We start from the raw sequence: 26479 nt of genomic DNA, 5'->3' as shown, positions 1-26479 counted from the left end.
CCAGAGAGATTAAAGAGATCAACTTTCTCTCTCTCTCTCTCTCTCTCTCTCTCTCTCTCTCTCTCTCTCTCTCTCTCTCTCGGCACGAGATATATCATAGTGTTAAGGGGGTCGGCCGGAACCTCTATATACAGTGGTATAGGGCGAAAAATGCAAAGTCATGAAAAAATTCATGGAGCTTCATATGGCAATTGAGAATATGTATACGAAATATTTCGTCAAAATTCCACTTACTTTCGTAGTTACAAGGTAATTAGTAAACATAACTCAATAAGCTTAAAACATTCATCCGTACAAGAAAATGCAATATTTCTTCTGTTATCGTAAATTTTGATAATTATTGGCAAAGAAATTGTGAGAAATGGCATCTGTAGAGATTCCGTGGCTCGCAGACGCAGAAGCGAGTATCTGGTTCAACCATGAATCAGTGCGACCATAGACTTCAAGTAGATTACACGTTCGAGTTTCACCTCGTGACTTTCACTTGCTTTCACGCATGTTTATGTATGTTTCGGCAAGAAGTTCATCATGCCAATGAGGAAAAGACAAGGAAAACATCTCGCTAACATACAGACGAAGAAAAATCGCTCAAGCATTATTACAGAATATCATAATATACGCGTAGTTAGTGAAGAGAGAGGGGAGGGTTGCTTAGTAACGCCCCCTTCTTGCCTGACAGCACACGTCACACTATGCCCAAGGCTCGTATCTTTGAGCAAAGAGATCTTCATTTATGAAAAATAACATAGTTTTGGTTTTTTAATACCCAAAATGGACTATGAAATTCATAATAATCATGATTTATTAAATTGTCTTTGTAAAACGAGAGTACATCTTCGAGTTTCACCACTGACATTCTCTTGCATTTATGTTTGTTTATCTTTGTTTCGGCAAGAATGTCATCATACCAAAGAGGAAAATACAAGGAAAACATCTCGCTAACATACAGAAGAAGAAAATTCGCTGTAATAAGCCGAGTTAGTGAAGGGGAGAGAGGGGGTTACGTAGGAAGGAGTGCCCCATCTTGCCTCAAGCAGTGCCCCAGGCTACGATATATGAACAAAGGGATCATCATTTATGATTAAATTATGATAAATAAAATAGTTTTGGTTTATTAATACACAAAAAAGAAAAGAAATATACATTCATAATAATCATTATTTATTAACATTGTCTTTATAGAAATACGAAGGAAAACTTTGAACGCCCGTATCTCAAAACTATACTTATTGACCTTCAAAGTCTATCTCCTCACTTAGTTTTAAAGCTATAACATTGGAATTTGGTATATAACTCAGAAAGACATTATAGAACAATTAAATAGAGCCCTTTTTTCCAATTTTTGTTTCGTATTTTTTTTATAAATTTTTTTCTCCTGATTTATAGGGTTTATTTTTTGACCATATTGAAAAATTCATATCTAGCAAAAAAATGACTTTTAGAATAAAAACTCTCCATTCGATTGGAGGTCTACATCAGGTCTATATATGGTAGTAATCCCAGGTCTTAATATTAAATATCAAGGGAGGAGATAGAATTTGAAAAGTGGTTATTTTCGGGATAAATCGCCCTGGCGTTACAAAACCGAAGGTCAGAGGCGAAAATCATATGCGGTTTGGAGATGTCCCAAGTCACCTTATTAAGTGGTATGAATGTCAAAGTCCTGTCGTTAAAAAACGGCATTAGCCGGCCGGCCCCCTTAACTCTCTTTGTTTTGGCTGGAAGGATTAGAAGTACATATGTATATATTATTAAAGGTGCCAATGTTTAAGATGACTTTAAAATTATATTAACAATATAATTTTGAGATTAATACAGAAATAGGATAATAATTTAAGGTATATTTGATGTAGGATGTTATTTAAGGTATAAATTTGGCATTTGAACTTTCAAAATAGGCAGTTATAAGCATTTTTAGAGGGGATTCTAAGTATTTGCAGATATTAACTATTTGAAAGGGGTTCTGGTATACATCCCCCCCCCCCATGAATGCAGGGGTACACTGTACGGTATTTTAAATATCTTGTAAGCATAATCAGTACATGTACAGGCAGTCCCGGGTTACATTGTTCTGGACTTACAGCGCTTACCTCATCGCGCTGTTAACCACAATTTTTCAGTGATGTAAGTGGATTTACAGCACCATTACCTGCTCTATGGCGCTGTGACCAGGACTTATGGTAGTGTAATAGTGCTGTAAATGCTATTTATTCTCATTGTCTTATTTCTTCCGTCAGGCTGGCGTCATAAGCGCTGTAACCCAGGAACACGGTTTGTAAACCTGGAAATAATTAATGATGGATATGATTGGAAAGTGTTGTAACCTTGGAATGTCGTAAGGTGAACCCGTCGTAAGCCAGGGACTCCCTGTACACCCTATCCTAACTGGTATTTTGAAAATTTCAATCAGTTTCAAATCGTATTGATTTATTTATCATTCAATTTCAGAGATACAAGTGCAAAAAATTGCTTTTAGAATGTTGATGTACCTTACATACAGGCAGTTTCCGGTTTATGGTGGGGATTCCGTTCCCAGCAGGGCTCTGTATGCCAAAAATCGACTTAACCTGAATCATCAATGATTCAGGTTAAGTCGATTTTTGGCATACAGAGCCCTGCTGGGAACGGAATCCCCACCATAAACCGGAGACTGCCTGTATGTAAGGTACATCAACATTCTAAAAGCAATTTTTTGCACTTGTATCTCTGAAATTGAATGATAAATAAATCAATACGATTTGAAACTGATTGAAATTTTCAAAATACCAGTTAGGATAGGGTGTACAGGGAGTCCCCGGCTTACGACGGGTTCGCCTTACGACATTCCAAGGTTACAACACTTTCCAATCATATCCATCATTAATTATTTCCAGGTTTACAAACCGTGTTCCTGGGTTACAGCGCTTATGACGCCAGCCTGACGGAAGAAATAAGACTCCAAAAATGCAAAATAATCAATATTTGAAGGGATATTTTAATGAAAAATGTAATAAAAATGCAGTTTACACAGCTATAAATACACCCAAAGCATTAAAAGTAAGGTTTTCTAAGGATTTTTGACGATTTTCTGGCTTACGATGATTTTCGGCTTTTGGCACATCTCAAGAACGAAACCCTTATCATAAGCCGGGGACTGCCTGTACATGAACTGTGCTACACTGTACTCAAGTTGGCAACAGGGTACCCGCATCATGTAGGTTATATGGTAGCTTTCATTACTAGGTGGATTTCAGAACTTAAGAGGTGGAGGCAGCCTCCCCCGATATTTGTTAAGTTGAGGTGCCACTTAATAATAAAAATGCTAAAAATTGTCATGCTGCAACAACCATATAAAAATTATTTCTAATTCAAGACTGTATCCAAGAATGATAGATAAAATAAGTGCATACATTGCCAATGCTTGAGCTACATTAACCTATCTGACATTTACAACTGTACTTTAAAACATAAAAATATATGGCATTAATAAAAATAAGGAACTCACCACTGGAGTGGGACTACCGAACAGCTGTTTGTAGATCTCAAAAGTAAGAAACTGAAAGAAAAATAGTTTCAACACTCTTGGTTAATTTATTACAGAAAAAATAAAAAAGTAGCAGTAAAGTCGTGCCAATTCGAACTTTTAAAAAAAAGATGCCACAAAACTATAAATTAGTAATCATTAGTTATGAAAAATCACAAACCTTATGCTAATTACCAGCTATGCTGAATATCAGCTTGAATACAAATCAACTCCTCAAAAAGAATACAAAAAACATTGGAATGGAGAAAAGTCTAGAAGGATATAAAAGGAAAATTTTCCTTAAGAACAACAAAAAAGTGGATGAGAGTATGTAATCCATAAGACATACAGAAACCAGCAAGAACAAAACTATTTTCTATAGCATAACCACTGTTAATCCTCAAAGAAGTTAATGTACTCTCTCATGTTTCCCTGGAACAGAACAACCAGTCTCAAAAGAATTATCTTACAGTTGGTCTCAGCCAGAATAGTGGTGCAAATTGGCACAGTGATAGAATAAAAAGAACTGAGGACAAAAGGGCTCTATCTCCTTTCTACAGCATCTATTTTGGTTTTCCTCTCATCCTGCTCATACTGATGTGACAACAGCATGTATGTCGGCTACTTTCCTCATTACACTCTGGTCTGTCCCCAAGTTCATGTATCCATGGAATTGCCCCAAAAAGAAATCTCAACTGTGCATTTGTAGATCATATGGAAGACTCAAGCTATGTGCATAGTTTTAAGACCCAGTGAAATGATTTAGTCCCTTGAAATTTCAACAGGTAAACTTATATTTGTTAAAACTAGGAACCAGTAGGGCTCCTGCTAGGTGAGAAGTTAGGATTAGATCGCTAAGCTATGCTGTAACTGATAGGTTGTTTTTTTTCTAACAAAGTGATAATTAGCATGAATGCAATAATAGACAATTTTGCTATTAAAACTTTTAGTCAATAACTTGACATTGATAGATGATTTGAGGTTACTAAAAGTGTAAATCGGGTTAGCCTAGCCTACTGTTAATGAGACAGCCATGATAGTAATTCCCAATTGTGCTTGACTTACAAGCCTTGGTGATTAATAAAGGCAAGTATTTCCTTAATAGTATTTTATAATCAAACTAAATGGATTTTTGTGATCTAAAAATTTCCACAGTAATATTAGGGTTCTTTACAAGTGCTAAAGGAAATACATTCAAGCGGATCTACTTTCAAACGGGTATTACTCCAATAGTGACGGCACAGATTTTAAGAAAACTGTCGTGATGCTTGACTTTTTTCCTACAGGAATATAGAACATTCTTTTTTGTAATGGTGAACTTTGTCAAACAAATAAAAAAATCTTAGGATACTGATTTCATATAACTTGGTACGATAATTTCAATAATGAAAGATTTTAATTATTGAGTTGAATATAGGATTTAGGTTAAAGGCCAAGCACTGGGACCTATGAGATCATCCAGCACTGAATTGGAAATTGACAGTAAATGGCTTGAAAGGTGTAACAGGAGGAAAACCTCGCAGTTGCACTATGAATCAAATGTTGGGAGAGGGTGGAAAGTAAGACAAAGAAAGAGAATATGAAAAGAGGTGCAGTAAAAGGAACGAAAGTGGTTACAGCTAGGGGCCGAAGGCACGCTGCAAAGAACCTTAAGTAATGCCTTCAGTGCACTACATGAGGCCTACTTAGCACTAATCCCCTTATGGGGAAGATTTTATTTATGTACCATCTAACAACCTACAACCTTGACCTGGTGCCAGGGAATAGACTAGGTTATCAAAGTTCTAAAATCTATAGAAATACATTGTAAGGGCGTCTATTTACTTTTGTCTTGGGTTTAGAAGCATTTGTGAGTAAATTCTTTTAGATAATGTTACTGTAGAAACTGTGAAGTAATAATGTAATCCAGTGAGGTAACAATGTAATACATTACCACCATTATATGGCTATGACCCATTGATCCTGATGCAGGAAGACCATCACTAATCAGGCATCATTGGGATCTGCAGGGAACCGGATTAGTGATTTTCCTGAATTACAGACAGGTTAGGTTAGAATACACCTACTCAACAGTTAACAACCTCATCCTACCTTCAAATATCCTGTAAATCAGTAAATGTTGGTTAATATGGGAAAAAGAAGTATTCAATGAAAATCAAGAGAGGTTTTAGTGAAGCACAGACAAAAATGTTATTGTTAGTATACAATAAGGTTTTGTACATACTTACCTGGCAGATATATACTTAGCTTTACGTCTCTGACGTCACGACAGAATTCAAAACTCGCGGCACACGCGACAGGAAGGTCAGGTGATCTACCTTACCCGCCGCTGGGTGGCGGCTGTAAGAACCAATCTCCCTTTCCAGCCAGAATTTTTCTCTTCCACCTGTCTCCTGAGGGGAGGCTGGGAGGGCCATCAATCGTATATATCTGCCAGGTAAGTATGTACAAAACCTTATTGTATACTAACAATAACATTTTTGTACATGAACTTTCCTGTCAGATATATACTTAGCTGATTGACACCCTTGGTGGAGGGAAAGAGACAGCAATATAAATATGGAAAAAAGGGGGAAACAACACTTGTAGGATGTAAAATACAACCTTGGTTCTTACCTGTTTAGGCAGAAGACTTCGTAGTTACTGTCTATGAGTCTGCGTTGCCTGAAGAGCTTCAGCGAGGGCGTGACCTACAGCTGACAGACTCTTTGGGTCTATCAAAGGGATTTGGTATCCGCTTACTTGATAGAATCGGAGCAGGATCTTGTCAAAGGGGGTTCGCCCTCTTATATGACAGATATGACAGAACCTAACCACTATCATTGCAAGGAGCTCAAACATAAACCGATCACCTAACCAATCTAAACATTGTTAGACATACGACATGAAAGACATGCCTACCCGCATGCTCTTTCAAACAACCAAAAAACTTACAACCAAAACAAGGGGGAAAAAATATACTACAAAGGATATGTCTCAGCTCCCTGCCCCAGCACCGAATCCGCCGATACGTACGGGCCTAACGCGAAGCACTTTTCAATACGTAACTTTTGGGACATCTCTCAGATAGTGGTTTGCGAAGACTGAGTTGCAACGCCAGAATGTTGCCTTCATAATATTACTCAGGGATATGTTTTTATTGAAAGTTAATGAAGTGGCAATAGCTCTTACCTCATGAGCTTTGACCTTCAGAAGCTTGAATTGACTTTCATCACATATCGCATGTGCTTCTTTCACCAGGCTTCTGATGAAGAAAGAAAGCGCATTCTTCGAAAGAGCCCTCCTTGGATCTCTTACAGAGCACCAAAGGTTGACATCATTGCCCTTAAATTTCTTCTTTCTCTGAAGATAAAACTTTAAACTTCGTACTGGGCAAAGTGACCTCTCTGCTTCCTCGCCTACTAAGGCAGACAAACCTCGGACTTCAAAACTCCTAGGCCAAGGATTTGAGGGGTTCTCGTTCTTAGCCAAGAACGAAGGCAGGAATGCACAGATAGCTGCATCTCCTCTGAACCCCACTTTCCCTTCTATTGCATGGAGTTCACTAATCCTCTTTGCGGAAGCCAATGCCATGAGAAAAAGTGTCTTCCTCGTGAGGTCTCTAAAAGAGGCAGACTGAGGCGGTTCGAACTTAGAGGACCTAAGGAAGCGTAGCACTACATCCAGATTCCAACTCGGAATCTCTGGCGAAACCTTTTTGGATGTTTCAAAAGATCTTATTAGATCATGAAGGTCCTTGTCTTCTGAAATGTTTAAGTCTCTGTGCCTAAACACTGCAGCCAGCATGCTACGATAACCTTTAATGGTTGATACCGCCAGTCCACTTTTCTCCCTAAGGAAAAGTAAGAAGTCTGCTATTTGGGTTACAGAGGTACTGGAAGAGGAAAAGTGATGGTTCCTACACCACCGTCGAAAGACGTCCCACTTCGATTGGTAGACTCTAAGGGTAGAAGGCCTTCTTGCTGCTGCGATAGCCGTTGCAGCTCTTGCAGAAAACCCTCTCGTTCTGACCAAACTTTTGACAGTCTGAAGCCAGTCAGACCGAGAGCGGGGAGGTTTCTGTGATACCTGTCGAAGTGGGGTTGTCTGAGCAGATCGATCCTCTGTGGTAATGTTCTCGGAAAATCTACTAACCATTCCAGTACCTCTGTGAACCATACTTGTGCGGGCCAGAACGGGGCTACCAGCGTCATCCTTGCTGCCTCCGATTCTGCAAACTTCTTGAGAGTTTCTCCCAGTATCTTGAAGGGAGGAAAAGCATACATGTCTAGGCCCTTCCAATCTAGGAGAAAAGCATCTATTGACACTGCCCTCGGGTCCGATATCGGAGAGCAGTAGTTGCCTATCCTCGCATTCTTGGCTGTGGCGAAGAGGTCTATGTGAGGCCTGCCCCAAAGACTCCACAGGTCCTGGCAAACATCCTTGTGAAGAGTCCACTCTGCAGGCAGGACTTGATCTTTCCTGCTTAGGAGGTCTGCTCTGACGTTCTTTTCTCCCTGTACGAACCTGGTAAGGAGACAAATCTTCCTTTCCTCTGCCCACAGCAGAAGTTCTTTTGCTGTCTCGTACAGGGAGAAGGAGTGAGTCCCCCCTTGCTTCCTGATGTATGCCAGGGCCGTGGTGTTGTCCGAGTTGATCTGAACTGCCGAAGCTAGGACGTAGGGCTCGAATGCTTTCAAAGGTAGCCAAACAGCCATCAGCTCTTTCTTGTTGATGTGCCAGGTCACCTGCTCTTTCTTCCAGGCGCCTGACACTTCTCTTGAGCCGAGCGTTGCTCCCCAACCTGTTTCCGATGCGTCGGAATACAACACTTGGTTGGGGTTCGGAATGTGAAGGGACATCCCTTCTGCCAACCTGAGAGGGTTTGCCCACCAAGAGAGGTCCTTCTTGATTTCTCTTGAAATCTTGAAGGAGAACTCTAGGTTTTGAGAACGACACCTCCAGTTTCGATGTAGAAAGAACTGGAGAGGTCTGAGGTGCAACCTTCCTTGAGAAAGGAATTGCTCCAACGAGGAGAGTGTCCCCAACAAACTCATCCACTCCCTTGCTGTGCATACGTCTTTCTCTAGGAAGGCTTTGACTTTCTCTGACCCTCGGGCTATCCTTTCTGGAGAAGGAAAAGCCCGAAAATCCAGAGAAACCATCCGAATCCCCAGATAGATACGATCTTGACTGGGGATTAACTGAGACTTTTGAAAGTTCACCAAAAGTCCCAGAGAACTCGCCATGAAAAGGGTCTTTTGTAGGTCCTCCAAACATCTTTTCTGTGACTTGGCTCTGATCAGCCAGTCGTCCAAGTAAAGGGACACCCTGACTCCCTCCAAATGTAGCCATCTTGCTACATTTTTCATTAGTCCTGTGAAGACCTGAGGGGCTGTTGAAAGGCCGAAACACAAGGCCGGCCCTGAATTGGAATATCCTTCCTCCCATCATGAACCTGAGGTATTTCCTTGAAGAAGGATGGATCGGCACATGGAAGTAAGCGTCCTGAAGATCTAGACACACCATCCAATCCCCTGGATGAAGAGCCGCCAACACTGAGGATGTCGTCTCCATGGTGAACTTCCTCTTTTCTACAAAGAAATTCAGGGCGCTTACATCCAGAACCGGTCTCCATCCTCCTGAGGCTTTTGGAACTAGAAACAGGCGGTTGTAAAAGCCCGCTGAGCATGGGTCGCTCACTAGCTCTATAGCCTCTTTCTCTAACATTTGTTCTACTGCCTGCGTTAGAGCGTGGGTCATGATGGGATCCCTGTACCTGGCCACCAACTCCCTCGGAGTCGTCGTCAAAGGTGGTCTTTCTGTAAAGGGAATCAGATATCCTTTCCGGATAATCGAGAGGGACCAGTTGTCCGCTCCTCTCTTTGCCCAGGCTTCTGCGAATCTTAGAAGCCTGGCACCTACTGATGTCTGGAGGACTACTTTCCTACTTCTTAGCTCTGGATGAGCGCGAGAAGGATCTTCCTCTCTTGAAGGGTCTATTACCTCTTGAGGTAGAGGCTCTAGAAGGAGGGCCCCCTCGAAAGGGCTCCTGTCTAGCTGGAGTCTCCTTCTTAGTCTTCGTCTGGAAGGAGGTCCTAGGTTTCCGGGCAGACTGAGCGAGCATGTCTTGAGTCGCCTTCGCAGAGATAGCTCCTGAGATGTCCTGGATTATCTTCTTTGGGAAGAGAAGCGGCGAGAGTAGCGAATAGAGAAGCGAGGCTCTTTGAGCATGAGAGACGGACTTTGTAAGAAAAGAGCAGAAGACTGATCTTTTCTTAAGAACCCCTGCTCCAAACAGGGAGGCTACTTCGCTCGATCCATCTCTAACTGCCTTATCCATGCACGTCAGTACACTGTTGAGATCCTCGGGCGAAATGGAATCCGGGTTCTGAGTTCTTTTTAGGCCAAGACCCCCAAAGACCAGTCAAGGAAGTTGAAGACTTCCAAGACTCTGAACATTCCCTTCAACAGGTGGTCGAGCTCGTTCATAGCCCAGGTAGTCTTAGCTGACAAGAGAGCCGAGCGTCGTGCGGCATCCACCAGTGAAGAGAAGTCCGCGTCTGCAGATGACGGTAGACCCAGGCCTAGGGGTTCTCCAGACTCATACCAAAAGCCTAGTCTGCCCGTAAGCTTGGAAAGGGGGAAAGAAAACACAGTCTTCCCTTTCTCCTCCTTAGAAAGAAGCCAATCACCAAAACCTCTCAAAGCCTTCTTCATCGAGATGGTTGGCTTCATCCTCACACAGGAGGAAACCTTCGTCTTCTTAGAAGTCGAGAATAACGAGAGAGGAGAAGGAGGAGCGACGGGAGTAAGAGCGTCTCCAAACTCTTGAAGAAGGAGGTCTGTCAGGATCTTGTAGGAAGAGACCAAAGAATCCTTAACTAAGTCCTCTTCTGAAGGTTCCACTTCATCCACCGACGAGCCTTCGGCTTCTTTACGAGAGCAGCTGGACTTCTCTAAAGAAGTGCGTCTATCTAGTGAGTGTCTGGCAGCCGTCTGGCGCCTATCAGGGGAAGCCAAAGCTTCGGGAGAGCTCCTATCGAATGCGTCCTTCCTACTCCGATGAGTGAGTCCTCTGTGATCCTGAAGTCTGCTCCTAGATACACGGGAGTCCAAAGGGGAGCGCCTGCTAGGAGAGGAGAGCCTACTATGCTCACGGCGCCTAACAGAAACCATGCGCCTGTCAAAAGGAGAGCGGCTGCCTGGCGAACTGCGCCTAAAATGAGGAGAACACCTGCTAGGCTCTTGGCGCCTACCTACAGGAGAGCGAATCCCTGGAGAAGATCGCCTACTCGGAGACAGGCGTCTACCATGATCCACAAACTTAGATCGAGACGCGTGGGTCTCTGCAAAAGGTAGTCTCTCAGCCGAGAAATTTCTTTCAGGCTCTTTACGCCTGACCTGAACAGAGCGGCTAACAGGTGAACCGCGCCTATCAGGAGAAAAGCGCCTATCTTCCGCACAGCGCTTGGAAGCGGGAGAGCGGCTACTTGGGGAGTAGCGCCTACCAGGCTCTAGGCGCCTAACATAAGGAGAGATCCTGTCTCTTGAAGAATCCATGTATATGAGCTCTCTTATCCGGAGATTGGAGGATCTTCGGAAAGGAGCGAGAAGACGAAGCTGTGCGCTTATCTTTAGACGAGCGCCTACTAGGCGCTAGATCCCTTTCTACTGGAGAAATAAATGAAGTCGCCAGGAGAAAGCTTCTTGGACGATTGTCGCCTGGAAGACGACAAGCGTCTGCCGAGGGAAGAGCGCCTCCTTCCATCCGCTGTTACAGGAGAGAGAGCCGCCTCCGACTGAGAAGGCAACGCAGGCGAAGGTAGCCTAGACTTCTTGACGGGGAGAGAGACGTCCTTCTTACGACGCGTACCTCTAGCCAAGGAGCCCGCCAGAGCCGAAATCTGAGCTTGCAGCCCCGCAAGAATCCGAGCTGGAGATCTTGCAAAATCCTCCACAGGGGATGAGGATCGAAGCCTACTCTGAGGCGAGAACTCCTGATCCCTCCTGGGTTTCTTGATATCCACTTCAGGCTCTTCTGGAAAACATTCCGGGCTGGAAGGAAAGGCGCAAGGAGCCTTCCAGGCTCTCTTCAACGGTCGTGATGAATCCGAGGCGCTCCATCCTCTTCTAGGCGAAGGTGATGAAGAAGAAGAGAAACATTGGCGTAACACCTCCTTCTTAGAGCGAACAAAGGCAGCCTGGGAACGAACATCAGGATCTACCGAGGGGACGCCTGATCGGTGGGAGTTCTCCCTAACCTTCCTGCGGCTGTTGACTTTCCTCCTCCACTGGGAGTCTGGAAGAGGTCTAGGCCTGGAAGCATTAAGGAGCCGATCAGACGCACCCTCCACTGCACTGGGGTCACTGCACAATTCACCTTCACTATTACTCTTACCTTGCAACGAACGAATTTTCTTCTCCATGCTAAGGATCGTGGCTTCTCCATGGATTGCCACTTCCGAAGTCGTATCTTTAGGTTCGATGCAGGGAGCAGGAGCTGAAACGGGAGAAGGATCTAGTGCTACAACAGGATTGTCTACTTCTACCTCGCTAATACGAGACTTACTAGAACTTCTAGACGAAGCTTTTCTCACCCTGTCTTTCTCCAACTTCCTCAAGTAGGAAGAAAGAGACTTCCATCACCCTCAGCCAACTCTCACACTCATTACACGGTTAATAAAAGAACATTCTTTACCCCTACATTTCAAGCATACTGTGTGAGGATCTACCGTAGCTTTCGGTAGCCTCACCTTGCATTCATCTATAGAGCACACCCTAAACATAGAAGATTTCTTAACCTCTACATCAGACATCTTGAAATCAAAGGAAAATCCAAACCAATAGTCAAAAAACAATCCACAAGCGCGTATGCCAAGCCAACAAGATCAGGTACTTCACCGAAAGTCAGTCCAAATAAATCCAAGGCAACGAGAATCGAATAAAGCTGTCAGGAGGTAACAACCACAGGTGTAGTCGTCACCGGCGACAGAAAAATTCTGACTGGAAAGGGAGATTGGTTCTTACAGCCGCCACCCAGCGGCGTGTAAGGTAGATCACCTGACCTACCTGTCGCGTGTGCCGCGAGTTTTGAATTCTGTCGTGACGTCAGAGACGTAAAGCTAAGTATATATCTGACAGGAAAGTTCATGTACAAAATATAAATTTTCATAATAAAATTTATTACCTAGATACTTACCTACTGTTAAATTTAGCTTCGTCTCCCTGCCGATTACGCGAGTCGGCATTCAAACAAAAAAATCGAATGGCTGCCCGGATGACTGTCTAGTTTACCTGTTCTCTACCAGGTGTGTTTCGAATGTTTAGCTCGTCAGAATTCTCCTTGACAGCCCACTAAGTTGTGGGGAGGCTGGGTGGGTCTACTTTAACAGTAGGTAAGTATCCAAATAATAAATTCTATTATGAAAATTTATATTATTTGAGATGAATCTTACCTACTGTTAAATTTAGCTGATTCCCACATTAAGAAGAGGATGGTGGGTAATGCTCAGCCATTCGAGCTAAAGGTTTCTTATGCGAAACCCAAAACATTCTCACCTGATCTGGAATCCTTGGTGGATTTTACTACCACCAGAAGTTGGATTCCATTCAGGGAGCAAGGCTCTCATACGTATGCAGCAAAGAGAAGCCTTGCGGAGAAAACTGCTTCGATTCAGCCAGCATGAAACGCAAGCGGTATGAGGGACCCCTTTGCCTGGGTCCAAAAACCGTATAAAACGACAGTCACTTAACCCTTAAACGCCGAAGCGGTAAAAAAAAAATTGTCTCCCGTGTGCCGGAGGTGTTTCGGAGTGAGCGCGAAAGCGAAAAAAAAAATATATTTTTTTAAATCACAGCGCGCTTAGTTTTCAAGATTAAGAGTTCATTTTAGGCTCCTTTTTTTGTTATTGGCTGAAGTTTAGTATGCAACCATCATAAAAGAAAAAAATTATCATTATCATATATAAATAATGCGATATATGATAGCGCAAAAACAAAATTTCATATATAATTGTATTCAAATCGCACTGTTTGCAAAACGGTTAAAGGTAACAAGTTACTTTTTTTCGTTGTAATGTACACTAAATTGCGATCATTTTGGTACATAACACATTGTAAAACGATAAAAGCAACACAGAGAAAATATTATCACAAAATAATGCATGAATTCGTAACGCGCGGACGTAAACAAATATTTTTTTCAAAAATTCACCATAAATCTAAATATTGTCCTAGACACTTCCAATCTCTTTCAAAATGAAGACAAATAATTGAATATTAATATTACTATACTGTAAGAGTATTAGCTTACAATTGCAGTTTTCGACCATATCTGACGAGTTAAAGTTGACCGAATGTCGAATTTTTTTATATATATTTATTTACATGCAATTATTTCGGAAATTAGAAAACCTACAACCTTCAAATATTTTTTTTTTATTCTACATGAAATTGTGCACGCACATTTTCATATATAAAACTCTATGAAATGCCTAATATGAAACGGAGCAAATATTCCGAGAATATTGTGCTAGAGACTTTGAATTTGTTTCAACATGAAAATAAATGACTGAATATTACTAGACTGTAAGAGTTTTAGCTTACAATTGCGTTTTTCGACCATTTCGGTAGAGTAAAAGTTGACCGAACATGGTTTTTTTTCTATTTATCATGATTTATATGCAAATATTTCGAAAATGAGAAAATCTACAACCTTCAATTATTTTTTGTTGTATTCTACATGAAATTGCGCACATTTTCATATATAAAACTTTATGTAATGGCTAATTTAAAATGGTGCAAACATTACCACAATCGCACATATGATTTTTTCGGAAGAGTTACCGTGCGGACGTAAAGAAAATGTTATTTTTTTCATAAATTCACCATAAATCGAAATATTGTGCTAGAGACTTCCAATTTGTTGCAAAAGGAAGGTAAATGATTGTCTAATACTAGAATGTAAGCGTTTTAGCTTACAATTGCGTTTTTCGACCATTTCCGTAGAGTCAAAGTTGACCAAAGGTTGAAAATTTGTCACTTATCATTTTTTATATGAAAATATTTCAAAATTGATTAAAGCTACAACCATAGGTTGTTTTTAGTTGTATTGTGCATGAAATTGCACACATTTCCATATATAAAACTTTATGTAACGGCTAATTTTAAAATGGTGCAAACATTACCACAATCGCATGTATGATTTTTTTCGGAAGAGTTACCGCGCGGACGTAAGGAAAAAGTTTTTTCATAAATTCACCATAAATAGAAATATTGTGCTAGAGACTTCCAATTAGTTGCAAAATGAAGGTAAATGATTGAATATTACTAAACTATAAGAGTTTTAGCTTACAATTGCGTTTTCTGGGCTCAGTTCGTGTCGCTGCGCGAAATATCCTTTAATCCATTATTTCTAAGGTAAATGTACTAACACATACCAGAGAATAAATAAAATAAAGAAAAGGTCAGTACAACTGACTCGCTCACCCTCCAAGAGGGTGTCGGTATGAACACTATGGCGAGTGAGACCACTACCACGAACCGCTTGCCAATAGAAATCTCCCACTACAAAATCCCCACAAGAGGGGAGCCGACCCACAGATTGGGCAGCAACTACTACTACTCCATCCCATGCTGCCGACTGCTGCGCCTCTGGTGGCCATCCTTTTCAGTTAGCGCACAACGTATACAAGTGCCCTTTTTTGCTCTGTGTTTTTGTGCCCTTTTTACTGGATTTATTCATCATGGAGCGTACAGCCATTGCAGCAGCTAAGTTAAGTAATCAATGTTTATTGCTATTTGGTTTTTTCCGGCCTTGAGTCAGTATTTGCCGTTTTTTAGGTATAAATACGAGCTTATAGGTCGAAGAATGGACAGCATGGTTTCTGCCTCGTGGCGGGTTCGTTCTTGGTCTTCCATACCCAGAACCTTCCCTTACTTATTACGCTCTGTTATTAGTTATCCTATTTATTTTAAGGGTACAGCCTACGGGGTTTATGTCATGCATGCATGTCTTTTCACCTTGCGTAGGCATCTTCCATCCAGACCCTAGCCACAGCTCTTATTATCGGCCCCGGCTAGCTTTGAGTGGTAGACTTTCTTTCGGGTTAGTCGTACACTCCTGGATTTTTTCTCCTACTGTTTTATTTTCTTTCTTTACGTTTAGTGATTTTGTTTATTATGTATTATGTTTACGTTAGTGTACGGCGTCTGGCTTCACCTAGCCTAGGTTATGTCCTATTGGTCCCATGTGCTTCCGCTCTTCAGTTCGGTTGCTTCTCTATAGCATCTCTCTGATCAGTCGGTTGTGTATCCTAGGCTTTATTGTTTCATTGTATCTCTTGTTACCGCTCCGTGGTCACTACGTGATCACGGAGCAGCCAGACGCCTGTCCAGTCATCTTTCCCTCCTCCCGCTCTTCCATAGGGGACCGGGGGGAGGGTTGGTCTGCCCACGATCAGCTCTTACATACCCGGGCCTGCCTCCCTCTCCCCCTAGGCGGAGGGAGTAGGGGGACAGTACAGACCCAGACTGGACTCGACCTCTCCAGCTTCTCGGTACGCTCAGATGGCTAAGGGGGGGGGGGACTGGCCTTTCCCCCCCCTCCGTCGTTACTCCGTCGCTCCGTTGCTAGCTCGAGTCTGTTTGCCCTCTCGCCCTTTCCCACCTTACTGGGGCTCTTTATCTACCGGAGCTCCGGCATCCACGTGGAAAGGTGCTAGTTCACCCTGACGGGCGGACTGCGGCATACAGTTGGTCTCTACTAACCACTCCGTCGCGCTGATATCGCGTCACGCTCCGCCACGCACCGGACTTAGTCCGGTACGTCCCATGTTTTTAGGTTTAAGTTTAGTTTTTAATTTAAACTATATTAAGTTTAATTTAAGCTACATTAAACCTTCCCTCCATTGCATGCTCACGCCGGATCTCTCTGTGGTTATAGCCTATTCAGGCGGTAAGGGAGGGGTTATGCCCGAAATTTTTTCGCGCTCCGGCATGCAACGGAGTTCTTTTAACCTTTAGCCTGTAAGTGATATCTTTTAGGATGCTCATGTGTCTTTTCACTTACAGACCACCAACTGTGAGCATCCGGGATGCAATGCCATGCTCCAGGACCCCTGTGGGCATGAAGTCTGGCCGGTCCCATGCTCCATGCGCGACTCCGCACGGGAACCTCCAAGTCCTGGTATCACGAGACCTGCACAATTTGCTATGATCTGGTGAGCCAGCTCTAGAGGGGTAAAGTATTCCACCAACTCGTTAGCCAATCCCTACAAAGATGATAGTTCTTAAGTTTAATTTTAATCTTATCTTAAACTTAAGCGAATTTTATATGGGATTTCGCATCCCCTATAATTTTAAGTTAACCTTGTACTTAAGTTTTAATTTTAAGTTTAATCTTAAAAAACTAACAAGTACCCTCTCTTCCAGGCTCCGGCTGTTAGAGACACCGCACTGGCAACCCTGCGGGCCTGGGTCGGCGGTTTTGGGAAGAACGCCGCCAAGGGTCAGCCCTACATACTTGAGAAGAGGTTGGCGGTCCTGATCTTCCCCGGCGGCAAACGTCACGGGCTACGTCGACACCCAAGCAGAGGCGGGCCGAGAACTATTGCGCTGAATTCCCCCAGCAGCAGCTCGCCGCTATTCGTTGACCTGATCCAGGCCAGGACATCTCGTCGGAAGTCGCGACAAATGGGACTTAAACATTGAACCGATGGTAGGTGTTGACGACCTGTTGGTCGAGGTGAGTACGTTGGACGCCCAAGGGCTTCCCTTGGGCGCCACTGGATCTTCTACTCCTGCACAATCTCCAGCTTCCTTCCAAGGCTTTACAGGAGCCGAGCTTTATACTTCTCCTGATGCTTCTGTTAGACCTAAGGTCAAAGGACAAACGGTGGTTAAAACCTTGAGTAAGACGTCGTCGTCGTCTAAAAAGACGTCGTCGGCGTCAACATCTCGCAAGTCTCCGGCTACAAACCCCGGAGCAGAGAGGTCTAGAGCTTCTGGGTCCGGCTCCAAATCCTCAAGGAGTAGATCCTCCAAGGAGAGATCACACACTCCAGCGGAGTCAACCGTTCCTTCACTTCCTTTGGTTCCTGTTCAGAGCTACCCGTCCACCTCCGCAGCAGCTCCGGCTTTGGATCCCAATGCTGGCCTGTTGCAACACATGGGGGATCTGGTTGGGTCTCTCAAGAACAGTATGGAACAGATGTTCTCCCGGTTGTCTGATAGGATCAACTCCCAGGACAACATTATCGCCGGACTAAGCCAAGCTCCGCTAGCTACTCCCCCACCGTTTCTGGCACAGGGATAGCTCAGTTGCCACCATATGACTCTCTGCCTCTGTTCAGCATGAACAATCCCTGGAAGAGTGGCGTCATACGCCCCCTTCCAAGACGGGCTTATCTCTATCCCGGAATGTGGAACTCGAAGGGTTGAGGACTTCGAGTTCTACCGGAAGATCTCCAACCGCCGTTCATCGGCTACGACCAGGCTCACCGCCGCTGCCATGACGCGAGATGATAAGGTCCCTAAAGAGACAGTCCTCTATTCACGTGACCAGGCTCAAAGAGAATGGCTCAGGTGCTTAGAGGACATGGACTGTTCAAACACTAAGATACAGCCTTTTAAGAGTCCATTTACAATCTTCACAATGGAAGAGGGTACTCCGCTTCCTTTCCTGACAAAGATTGCTACGGTCACTATCCCAGCGGCCAAAAGGGGGACTCGTTACCGCAGCTAAAGGAAGCGGACCCTACATCTCCTTTACTTCCCTCAACCGGAGATTTGTGGGAAGACCTGCCCAACACTTTTTCTGCGGGCAAACTCAAACCAGACTGTGCTATGGAGCAGTTTGGTGAGAAGCTGCCTAGACTTCCAGATAGCCTCATTCAGGCAGAGTTTGATGCCAAGTCTAGGCTGGCCAGGTCTCTCAACACCATGGCCATGACTGAGGTGGCTACCATTTCTTATGGTTCCGAGCCACTGTTCAAGCTAATCACCAAGTCACTGACTCAAACGGTGCAGTCTGACTTGTTCGAGTTCGCCACAGCCAGAACAAACTGTCGGAAACATGTCCTCCAAGAAGCAACTATTCGGCATGAACCGAATAAGTTGCTTTCATCAAACATCTGGGGAGCAGACCTCTCCCAGATGCAATGGTAAAGGAGGTCCAGGCAGAGCTACGAGGCTTAACCAAAAGCCTTAAGGATCGTTGGGGTCTCACTGCAAAGAGACGCCAAGATCAAGCTGTCAGAGGTAAGGCTCAGAAGAAACCCAGACGTTTCCAGCCTTACCAAAAGAAACAGCAACGGTTTGCCCAGCCTGTTTCGGCTGTTCCGTTGGTGCAGGCAGGCCCAAACCCTCTACCTCCAAGGCTCAATCACAGCCTATTTATGTGATTTCCCCCCAGCCCCAACCTTCCACCTCTTACGCTGTCTCCCCAGCCTTCAACCAAGTGTTCGAAGGCCAGACCTTTCAGAAGTATGACCGCTCGGGTAAGGGAGGCAGAGGTAAGCGATCCTTTCGTCAGAGAGGATCGGGAGGGTCCCTTAATAGAGGGAAGCACTTCAGGGGAGGCCGCGGAGGCTACCAACATCAATGAGGACTTCCAGGTAGGAGGGAGGCTGTTTCTCTTCCGCCACCGGTGGAGATTCAGCAAATGGGCACAAAGCATTGTGTCGAAAGGCCTGGGTTGGAGTTGGGTGGCGAATCCGCCCCCACCCAGACCTTTCCGCCAACTTCCATCCAAAGAATTGACGGAGTATGCGGAGGACCTCCTTCAGAAAGGAGCAATAGCGAGAGTCAACAGATTAAAGTTTCAAGGGCACTTGTTCAGCGTTCCAAAGAAAGGCTCACAAAAAAGAAGGGTAATCTTAGACTTGTCCCGCTTAAACTTGGCCATTCGCTGCGACAAGTTCAAGATGCTCACCATCTCGCAGGTGCGGACCTTACTTCCCCGTGGGGCCGTCACCACCTCTATCGATCTTACAGACGCATACTATCATATCCCTATTGCAAGACACTTTCGCCCGTATCTGGGCTTCAAGATAGGAGAGCAGCATTCTCCTTCAAGGTAGTTCCCTTCGGCCTCAACGTAGCACCCAGGGTGTTCACGAAAGTTGGCGGAAGTGGTCGTCCAACAACTAAGATCGCAAGGGATTATGGTAGTAGCGTATCTCGACGATTGGCTAATTTGGGCTCCAACAGTCGAGGAATGCCACAAAAGCAACACTGGAAGATACAATCCGGTTCCTGGGAATATATAGGCTTACAAAGATAAACAGGACCAAATCAAGACTCACTCCGGAGTCAAACTTTCAGTGGCTGGGCATTCAGTGGAATCTATCCTCCCATACTCTGTCGATTCCATCAGCCAAGAGGAAAGAAATAGCGAAGTCAGTAAAGCAATTTCTAGGACACAAACTTGCGTCAAGGAGAACCCAGGAAAGGATTCTGGGTTCACTCCAGTTTGCATCAGTGACAAACATCTTTATGAAAGCCAAACTGAAAGACTTAACCAGAATCTGGCGCTCACGAGCAAATGTCAGGTCCAGGGACAAATTATCCTCAGTCCCTCAGATTCTACGGAATCGTCTACGCCCTTGGGCAAAAGTCAAGAACTTGTCAATATCAGTACCCCTTCAGTTTCCTCCTCCGGGGATTACCATCCACACAGACGCTTCGTTAAGCGGTTGGGGAGGATATTCTCAGTTCAAGAAGGTTCAAGGAACCTGGTCACCCCAGTTCCGTCAGCTTCACATAAACGTACTGGAAGCAATGGCGGTGTTCTTGACTCTGAAAAGGTTACGTCCGCCAAAGAACTCCCACATAAAGCTAGTCTTAGACAGCGCAGTGGTAGTCCATTGTATAAACAGAGGAGGCTCCAAATCACGTCATCTAAATCATGTCATGGTAGCCATCTTCTCCCTGGCGGACAAGTTCAGTTGGCACCTCTCCTCCACCCATATAGCTGGAGTGAGAAACGTCATAGCAGATGCTCTATCCCGATCAGTTCCTCTGGAGTCGGAATGGTCACTGGACAACAGTTCGTTCCAATGGATTCTTCAGAGAGTTCCAGGTCTACAAGTGGATCTCTTCGCATCCCAAGCGAACCACAAACTCCCATGTCATGTGGCCCCCAACCTGGACCCTCTGGCCTATGCCACGGACGCCCTGGCCCTAGACTGGAACAACTGGGAGAAGATTTATGTCTTCCCTCCAGTGAATCTTCTCCTGAAGGTGCTGAACAAACTCAGGACATTCAAGGGTCAAGTGGCTCTAGTAGCCCCAGACTGGCCGAAGAGCAATTGGTACCCCCTAATTCTGGAACTGGGTCTTCGTCCTCTTCGAATTCCCAATCCCAGGCTCTCCCAGTCAGTACAAACGAAGACTGTGTTCGCTTCCTCAGGAATTCTCAAAACCCTAACTTTATGGATTTCATGAAGTTTGCAGCTAAAAGAGATGCGAATATTGATCCTCAAAATATTCTCTTCTTGGAATCTGATAAAAGAGATTCAACTTTGAGACAGTATGATGCTGCAGTCAAAAAGTTAGCAACTTCCTGAGAGAATCAGATATTAGAATCATGACAATCAATTCAGCTATATCCTTTTTCAGGTCTTTATTTGAAAAAGGCTTAGCAGCTAGCACTATTACGACAAACAAGTCAGCCTTGAAAAAGATTTTTCAATTTGGTTTCAGCATAGACTTGACAGACTCCTACTTCTCGTCTATTCCCAAGGCTTGTGCTAGGCTTAGACCTTCTATAAGGCCTACGTCAGTATCATGGTTCTTAAATGATGTTCTAAAGCTGGCTTCAGAAACTGATAATGACACATGTTCATTTATAATGCTCTTAAGAAAAACTCTATTTTTATTAAGCTTGGCTTCAGGAGCTAGAATTTCAGAACTGTCGGCATTATCAGGGATCCGGATCATGTTGAATTTCTTCCCACAGGGGAAGTGCTACTTTCTCCGGAACGTAGTTTTATAGCAAAGAATGAAGATCCTTTGATGAGGTGGGAACCATGGAAGGTTGTACCCCTTCCACAAGATATTTCTCTTTGCCCAGTATCGACCTTACGAGCCTTTCTGTCCAGGACCTCCTCATCCTCATCGGGTCCTCTCTTTAAGAGAGAAAAAGGTGGTACTTTATCTATTAAAGGCATCAGGCAGCAGATCCTGTACTTTATTAAGCAAGCCAATCCTGACTCCTTCCCTAAAGCACATGATGTCAGGGCAGTAGCCACCTCAATTAACTATTTCCAACATATGAATTTCGATGAGTTGAAAAAATATACTGGATGGAAATCGCCGACAGTATTTAAACGTCATTACTTAAAGTCCTTGGAAGCTCTGAAATTTTCAGCAGTTGCGGCGGGTAACATAGTTTCCCCCGACTCTGCTTAATCTTTAGTAGAAGATCCAGTCCTCCTTTCTACCTATCTCAATCAACAGTTCGTCTATACCTGCCATGTTCATCTACGTTTACCTTGAGTCTTAGCTGCTCTTATGATGGTATAGTGGGTGCCCCTTATTTTTTTGCTAGGGTCACTCACAATTGATTGTATATAATGATCTCTTGGATGTGATCCCCTTATTTTTATGCTAGGGGACACATAGTATTTACAATGGTTACGGGTTTTGTATATTAAGTCATATACATTCCCTTTTACATTATTATTGAAGTTTGTTCTATTCAAGTTATTGTTATAATTGCTTTGAGTTCTTTGTACATAATATCTATACACAGATACTGATTTCAACATATATTCCATGTAAGCCCTGTATATATGTTAAATTTAAGTTAATTTTAAGAAATATTATTAGCATTAAGTTAAATTTAAGTAATATTTCTATTTTTGTATCATTGTGTATATGTATATTTATTAGCAATTATATTTCTTTATTTTATGTTATCTTTTATTTGAGACCCTTTTTGTCTATTTGTTTTTATTCTTTACAATCTTGTGCTATTTCTCTGGTACGATTTCGCGCAGCGACACGAACTGAGCCCAGAAAAGGGATTTTGACGTAAGTAAAAATCTATTTCTGGGCGATTGGTTCGTGTCGCCAGCGAAATCCCGCCCTGCCCATCCCATCGCTCAAGATTGTCTGCTAACTTCAGGATGGCCACCAGAGGCGCAGCAGTCGGCAGCATGGGATGGAGTAGTAGTAGTTGCTGCCCAATCTGTGGGTCGGCTCCCCTCTTGTGGGGATTTTGTAGTGGGAGATTTCTATTGGCAAGCGGTTCGTGGTAGTGGTCTCACTCGCCATAGTGTTCATACCGACACCCTCTTGGAGGGTGAGCGAGTCAGTTGTACTGACCTTTTCTTTATTTTATTTATTCTCTGGTATGTGTTAGTACATTTACCTTAGAAATAATGGATTAAAGGATATTTCGCGCAGCGACACGAACCAATCGCCCAGAAATAGATTTTTCCTTACGTCAAAATCCCTTTTTTGACCATTTCGGTAGAGTCAAAGTTGACCGAAGGTTGACATTTTGGCACTTATCGTTATTTATATAAAAATATCTCAAAACTGATAAAAGCTACAATCATGAGTATTTTTTTGTTGTATTCTACATAACAATGCACACATTTTCATATATAATACTCCATGTAACGGCTAATTTAAAATGGTACAAAAATTATGTCAAAGTGACGAAATAATTTCCGAGATGTGTCACAGATACTTTTTAATGTGGCAAGAAAGAAATTCCCGCTTGCGCACCTGCGTAACGATTGTAAACAAAACAACACCTTGATCCGTGAACTCCCAGCATCCCCCAAGGCACGTGATTCAAGAGTTTTCGGCTGGTAGGCCTAAAAGTATTTTTCCGCAAATTTAAAAAAATTTTTGTATGTCGACGTTAAATACGTCCAGTCGGCACCTGAGAGACAAAAAATGTAGACGTAAATTACGTCCAGTCGGCGTTTAAGGGTTAAAATGAATACCTTTACAATATAAAGGTACGCTCCTATACAAAATTTGTACCTTCATGCTCCCCAAAATATCAAAACCCAGGATTTAAACAAAAGACCCTAAAGAATTGCTCTTTTTTTCGGTTCAGGAAAAGACTACCCACTACTAGTAGCGGATTAAGGGCTTTACCATTTTCAAACACGATTCTTTATACTTAAGGTAGTGATCGGGCAAAAACTGAATTGTACTTCTACTGTGACACATCAATCCTATTCTGGAGCGACAAATTGACTTAACACTAAATGAAGTTGCAACTGCTGCTCACATTATGAATGTTTAACTTCAAAAGGTAGAAGATATGGAGCCACTTCTCATGCACTAGCCTATCCATTGTCACAGAGGACCTTGTGTTCCTTGACAAAGTTTCTAAAAATCATAACACAAAAGGTTAACTTTGCCTCTTCCAGGCTTAACCCTCACAAATACATTCTAGGTTTTCTAAAACAACAAAACAAAAGTTAATTTTGCCTTCAAGTTTAACTATTGGCAAAGGCGTTATAAGTTTCTAAAAATCACAACACAAAAGGTTAACTTTGCCTCTTCCAGGCTTAACCTTCATAAATACATTCTAGGTTTTCTAAAACCACAAAACAAAAAGTTTACTTTGCCTTCCAGCTTAACCATTGGCAAAGACAGCTAGGTTTTCTAAAACCACAAAACAAAAGGTTGATTTTTGCCTCTTCCAGACTAACCTTTAACCACATGTTTTTCTTAAAACCACAAAACCAAAGGTTAACTTTGCCTCATCCAGCATTCACCTTTGACAAAGATGTTCAAGGTCTCTAAAAGGATGATAAAAATGTTCTAGGTTTAACCTTTAAATTTAAATGCCCAACAGGATAGAGAAGTTTCCTCTTCCCCCCCCCCCCCCCCACAAGGGGTTACATTAGAATTCTTACAGGGAACTGTAAAGCATAGCCTTAACATCACCCTCAGCTTAAGGCAGAAAGCTAAAATAGCATTCCCTTTACACCAGCTTAAAGAAGGGTGCTGACACTGCTAAATAAAAGGTTTTACAGTAAATTCAGATAAAGTTTAGACCGGCATCTAAACTCCTGAGAGAGAGACTGAGATAGAGATGAAGGGGCTTCAGTCTCAACACCTTACAGTGCTGGTCCTCAGCAAGATCTAAAAGTACTTGATGCATTACCGAAGAAAGTACGTATGGAGCGATAACTTTGGAAGTAGACAGTGAAAAGTCTTATCTCCTCTAAACAGAAAACATTGATGTCTACAAGGTTCCAGGTGCTGAAAATTCCTCCAGAATGGTACCCTCAGCAAGATAGACCACTGCTTCTGACCCCAGGCCATGGCAGTTTTAAATTAAGGCCAGATCCTACGTTAACTTACCAATCTTATTATTGGGAGGGGACATTCCAACATCTCCAAGCAGTTAAAGAGATGCCTACATCAATGGAACTGTATGGAATTGTGTAGTAGAGTTGATTTCTTCTCAACGGAAGAATGAGACATCTACCAAGAGCATTGGAAATTCTTAAAATTTTTGTCATGAGGCTACAAGGGTTCTACAGGAGACTAAGGAATTCTTGACAAGAGACTAAGCAATTCTTGAACTTGAAATTGCTCAATAGAATTCAGAGTAGATATGAAGGGCAGGCCTATGAGTCTGAATTAGGAAAAATTTAAGGAAACATCCACTGCTCAAGCTGAGGGCCAGCAAAGTAGTAGTAATCATTCGGATGTCCCTGTTCATCTACATGCTAGGAAGCTAAATGAGTGTTCCTTAAATCCACACCAAGTGCCAAACTTACGAATGTAAAGGCCCTTGTAGGCAGTTGTTCTTCCTGAATCCCCAATTGCTAAAACACTGTCCTTGCACAGAATGGATGATCAAACCAATATGTTGTTTCATTTCACTCAAAGCAACAAACTTCCCACAAAGACTTTGTTTCTGACCGGGAATAAACCTGCTAAGCATCCTGATGTCTTTCCATTGCCCTGACATCTAAAACATTTTACCAGGTGTAGGGTTGACCATTCTATGTTGCATGAAAGTGTAATGACACTAGTTAAACTCTGTGTTGCATGACAAGAGGGAAAAGAGCAAATCTTGAACTTAGGTTTAAGAAACAAATGGAGGATTCCTGGTTACAGTATCCCTCCTACAGTCCTGGAGCCAAAGTTGGTTCTGGATTACTTACAAATTTAATGAACGTTACTTGTAAGTCATAATTCTTACGCTGAAACTGTACATTAATTGAGCATGGTTATCTGACAATATCCCATGAGACCATGTTTCCTAATGAGGAAAAGCCCTTGACCGACAGGCATGCATAATTAAATATCATCACCACATCACTAGATAAGAATGGGAATATAAAGAATTAACAATATAATGCATAGAAATTGGGCCAGAAAAAGCAACAGGTCCTTGGCCTTTGGAATACTGTTGACAGAGTTGGCTAACTTGAATCATGATTCAGAAAGAGGTGTCTTGCTCTTAAAGTTGACACCATCTACCAATGGGCAACAAGTCCCTGACAACTTACAGAGGGCTGCACACTAACCCAAAGTGGACAGAACAGCAATACCTTCTAGTAAAAACCTCTTGAAGGAACTTGCATGACTGTGGATGTGTGGTAAGTGGAATACATTCTGCTTGTGTACCACAAGTCTGACCATTCTTTGGAAAGGCACTAAAACCATGCTAGAAAACCAACAAGTATACGGGCAGACACTGTTATTCAGTCTCCAAACATCCAAGAATATCTCCAATTACTTATGGCTGTCTTCCTAAATAATTACCCTTGGACCATCATTCCCTCTATATACAATCTCCTACTAAGACTTATGAGAGATTTCTGCTGAAAACAAGGGAAGCTATAAGAGGGAGATTAAACCAATGGAGGACAACCAAAAAAGAATCACAACTGCCCTTCACCGTCTCCACCATATAACATACTGGTCCCAAGTCTCTCCATGCATGTTAGGAGGTTGCACTGTCCATTTCCCAGAACCTGAATCTGCACTTATCCCCGAAAGGTA

At 43.0% G+C, this 26479-nt stretch overlaps 1 protein-coding gene across 7 annotated transcripts in view; it reads right to left on the bottom strand.

The window, feature by feature from the left end:
* LOC135216684 (mitochondrial 2-oxodicarboxylate carrier-like) overlaps positions 1–26479 on the bottom strand; it is a 375795-nt gene that overhangs the window by 192171 nt on the left and 157145 nt on the right. For 6 of the 7 annotated variants that reach the window (XM_064252094.1, XM_064252120.1, XM_064252114.1 and 3 more), the window contains one exon: positions 3485–3535. The exons of the other annotated variant lie outside the window; for it this stretch is intronic. In XM_064252094.1, the coding sequence (XP_064108164.1) occupies positions 3485–3535 (51 nt within the window). The remainder of the gene's footprint in view (positions 1–3484; positions 3536–26479) is intronic. 7 annotated transcript variants of the gene reach the window in all.

This window comes from Macrobrachium nipponense, chromosome 19 (genome assembly GCF_015104395.2).
Source record: "Macrobrachium nipponense isolate FS-2020 chromosome 19, ASM1510439v2, whole genome shotgun sequence".
NCBI lineage: Eukaryota > Metazoa > Arthropoda > Malacostraca > Decapoda > Palaemonidae > Macrobrachium > Macrobrachium nipponense.
This window is presented reverse-complemented; position numbering and strand designations above follow the sequence as displayed.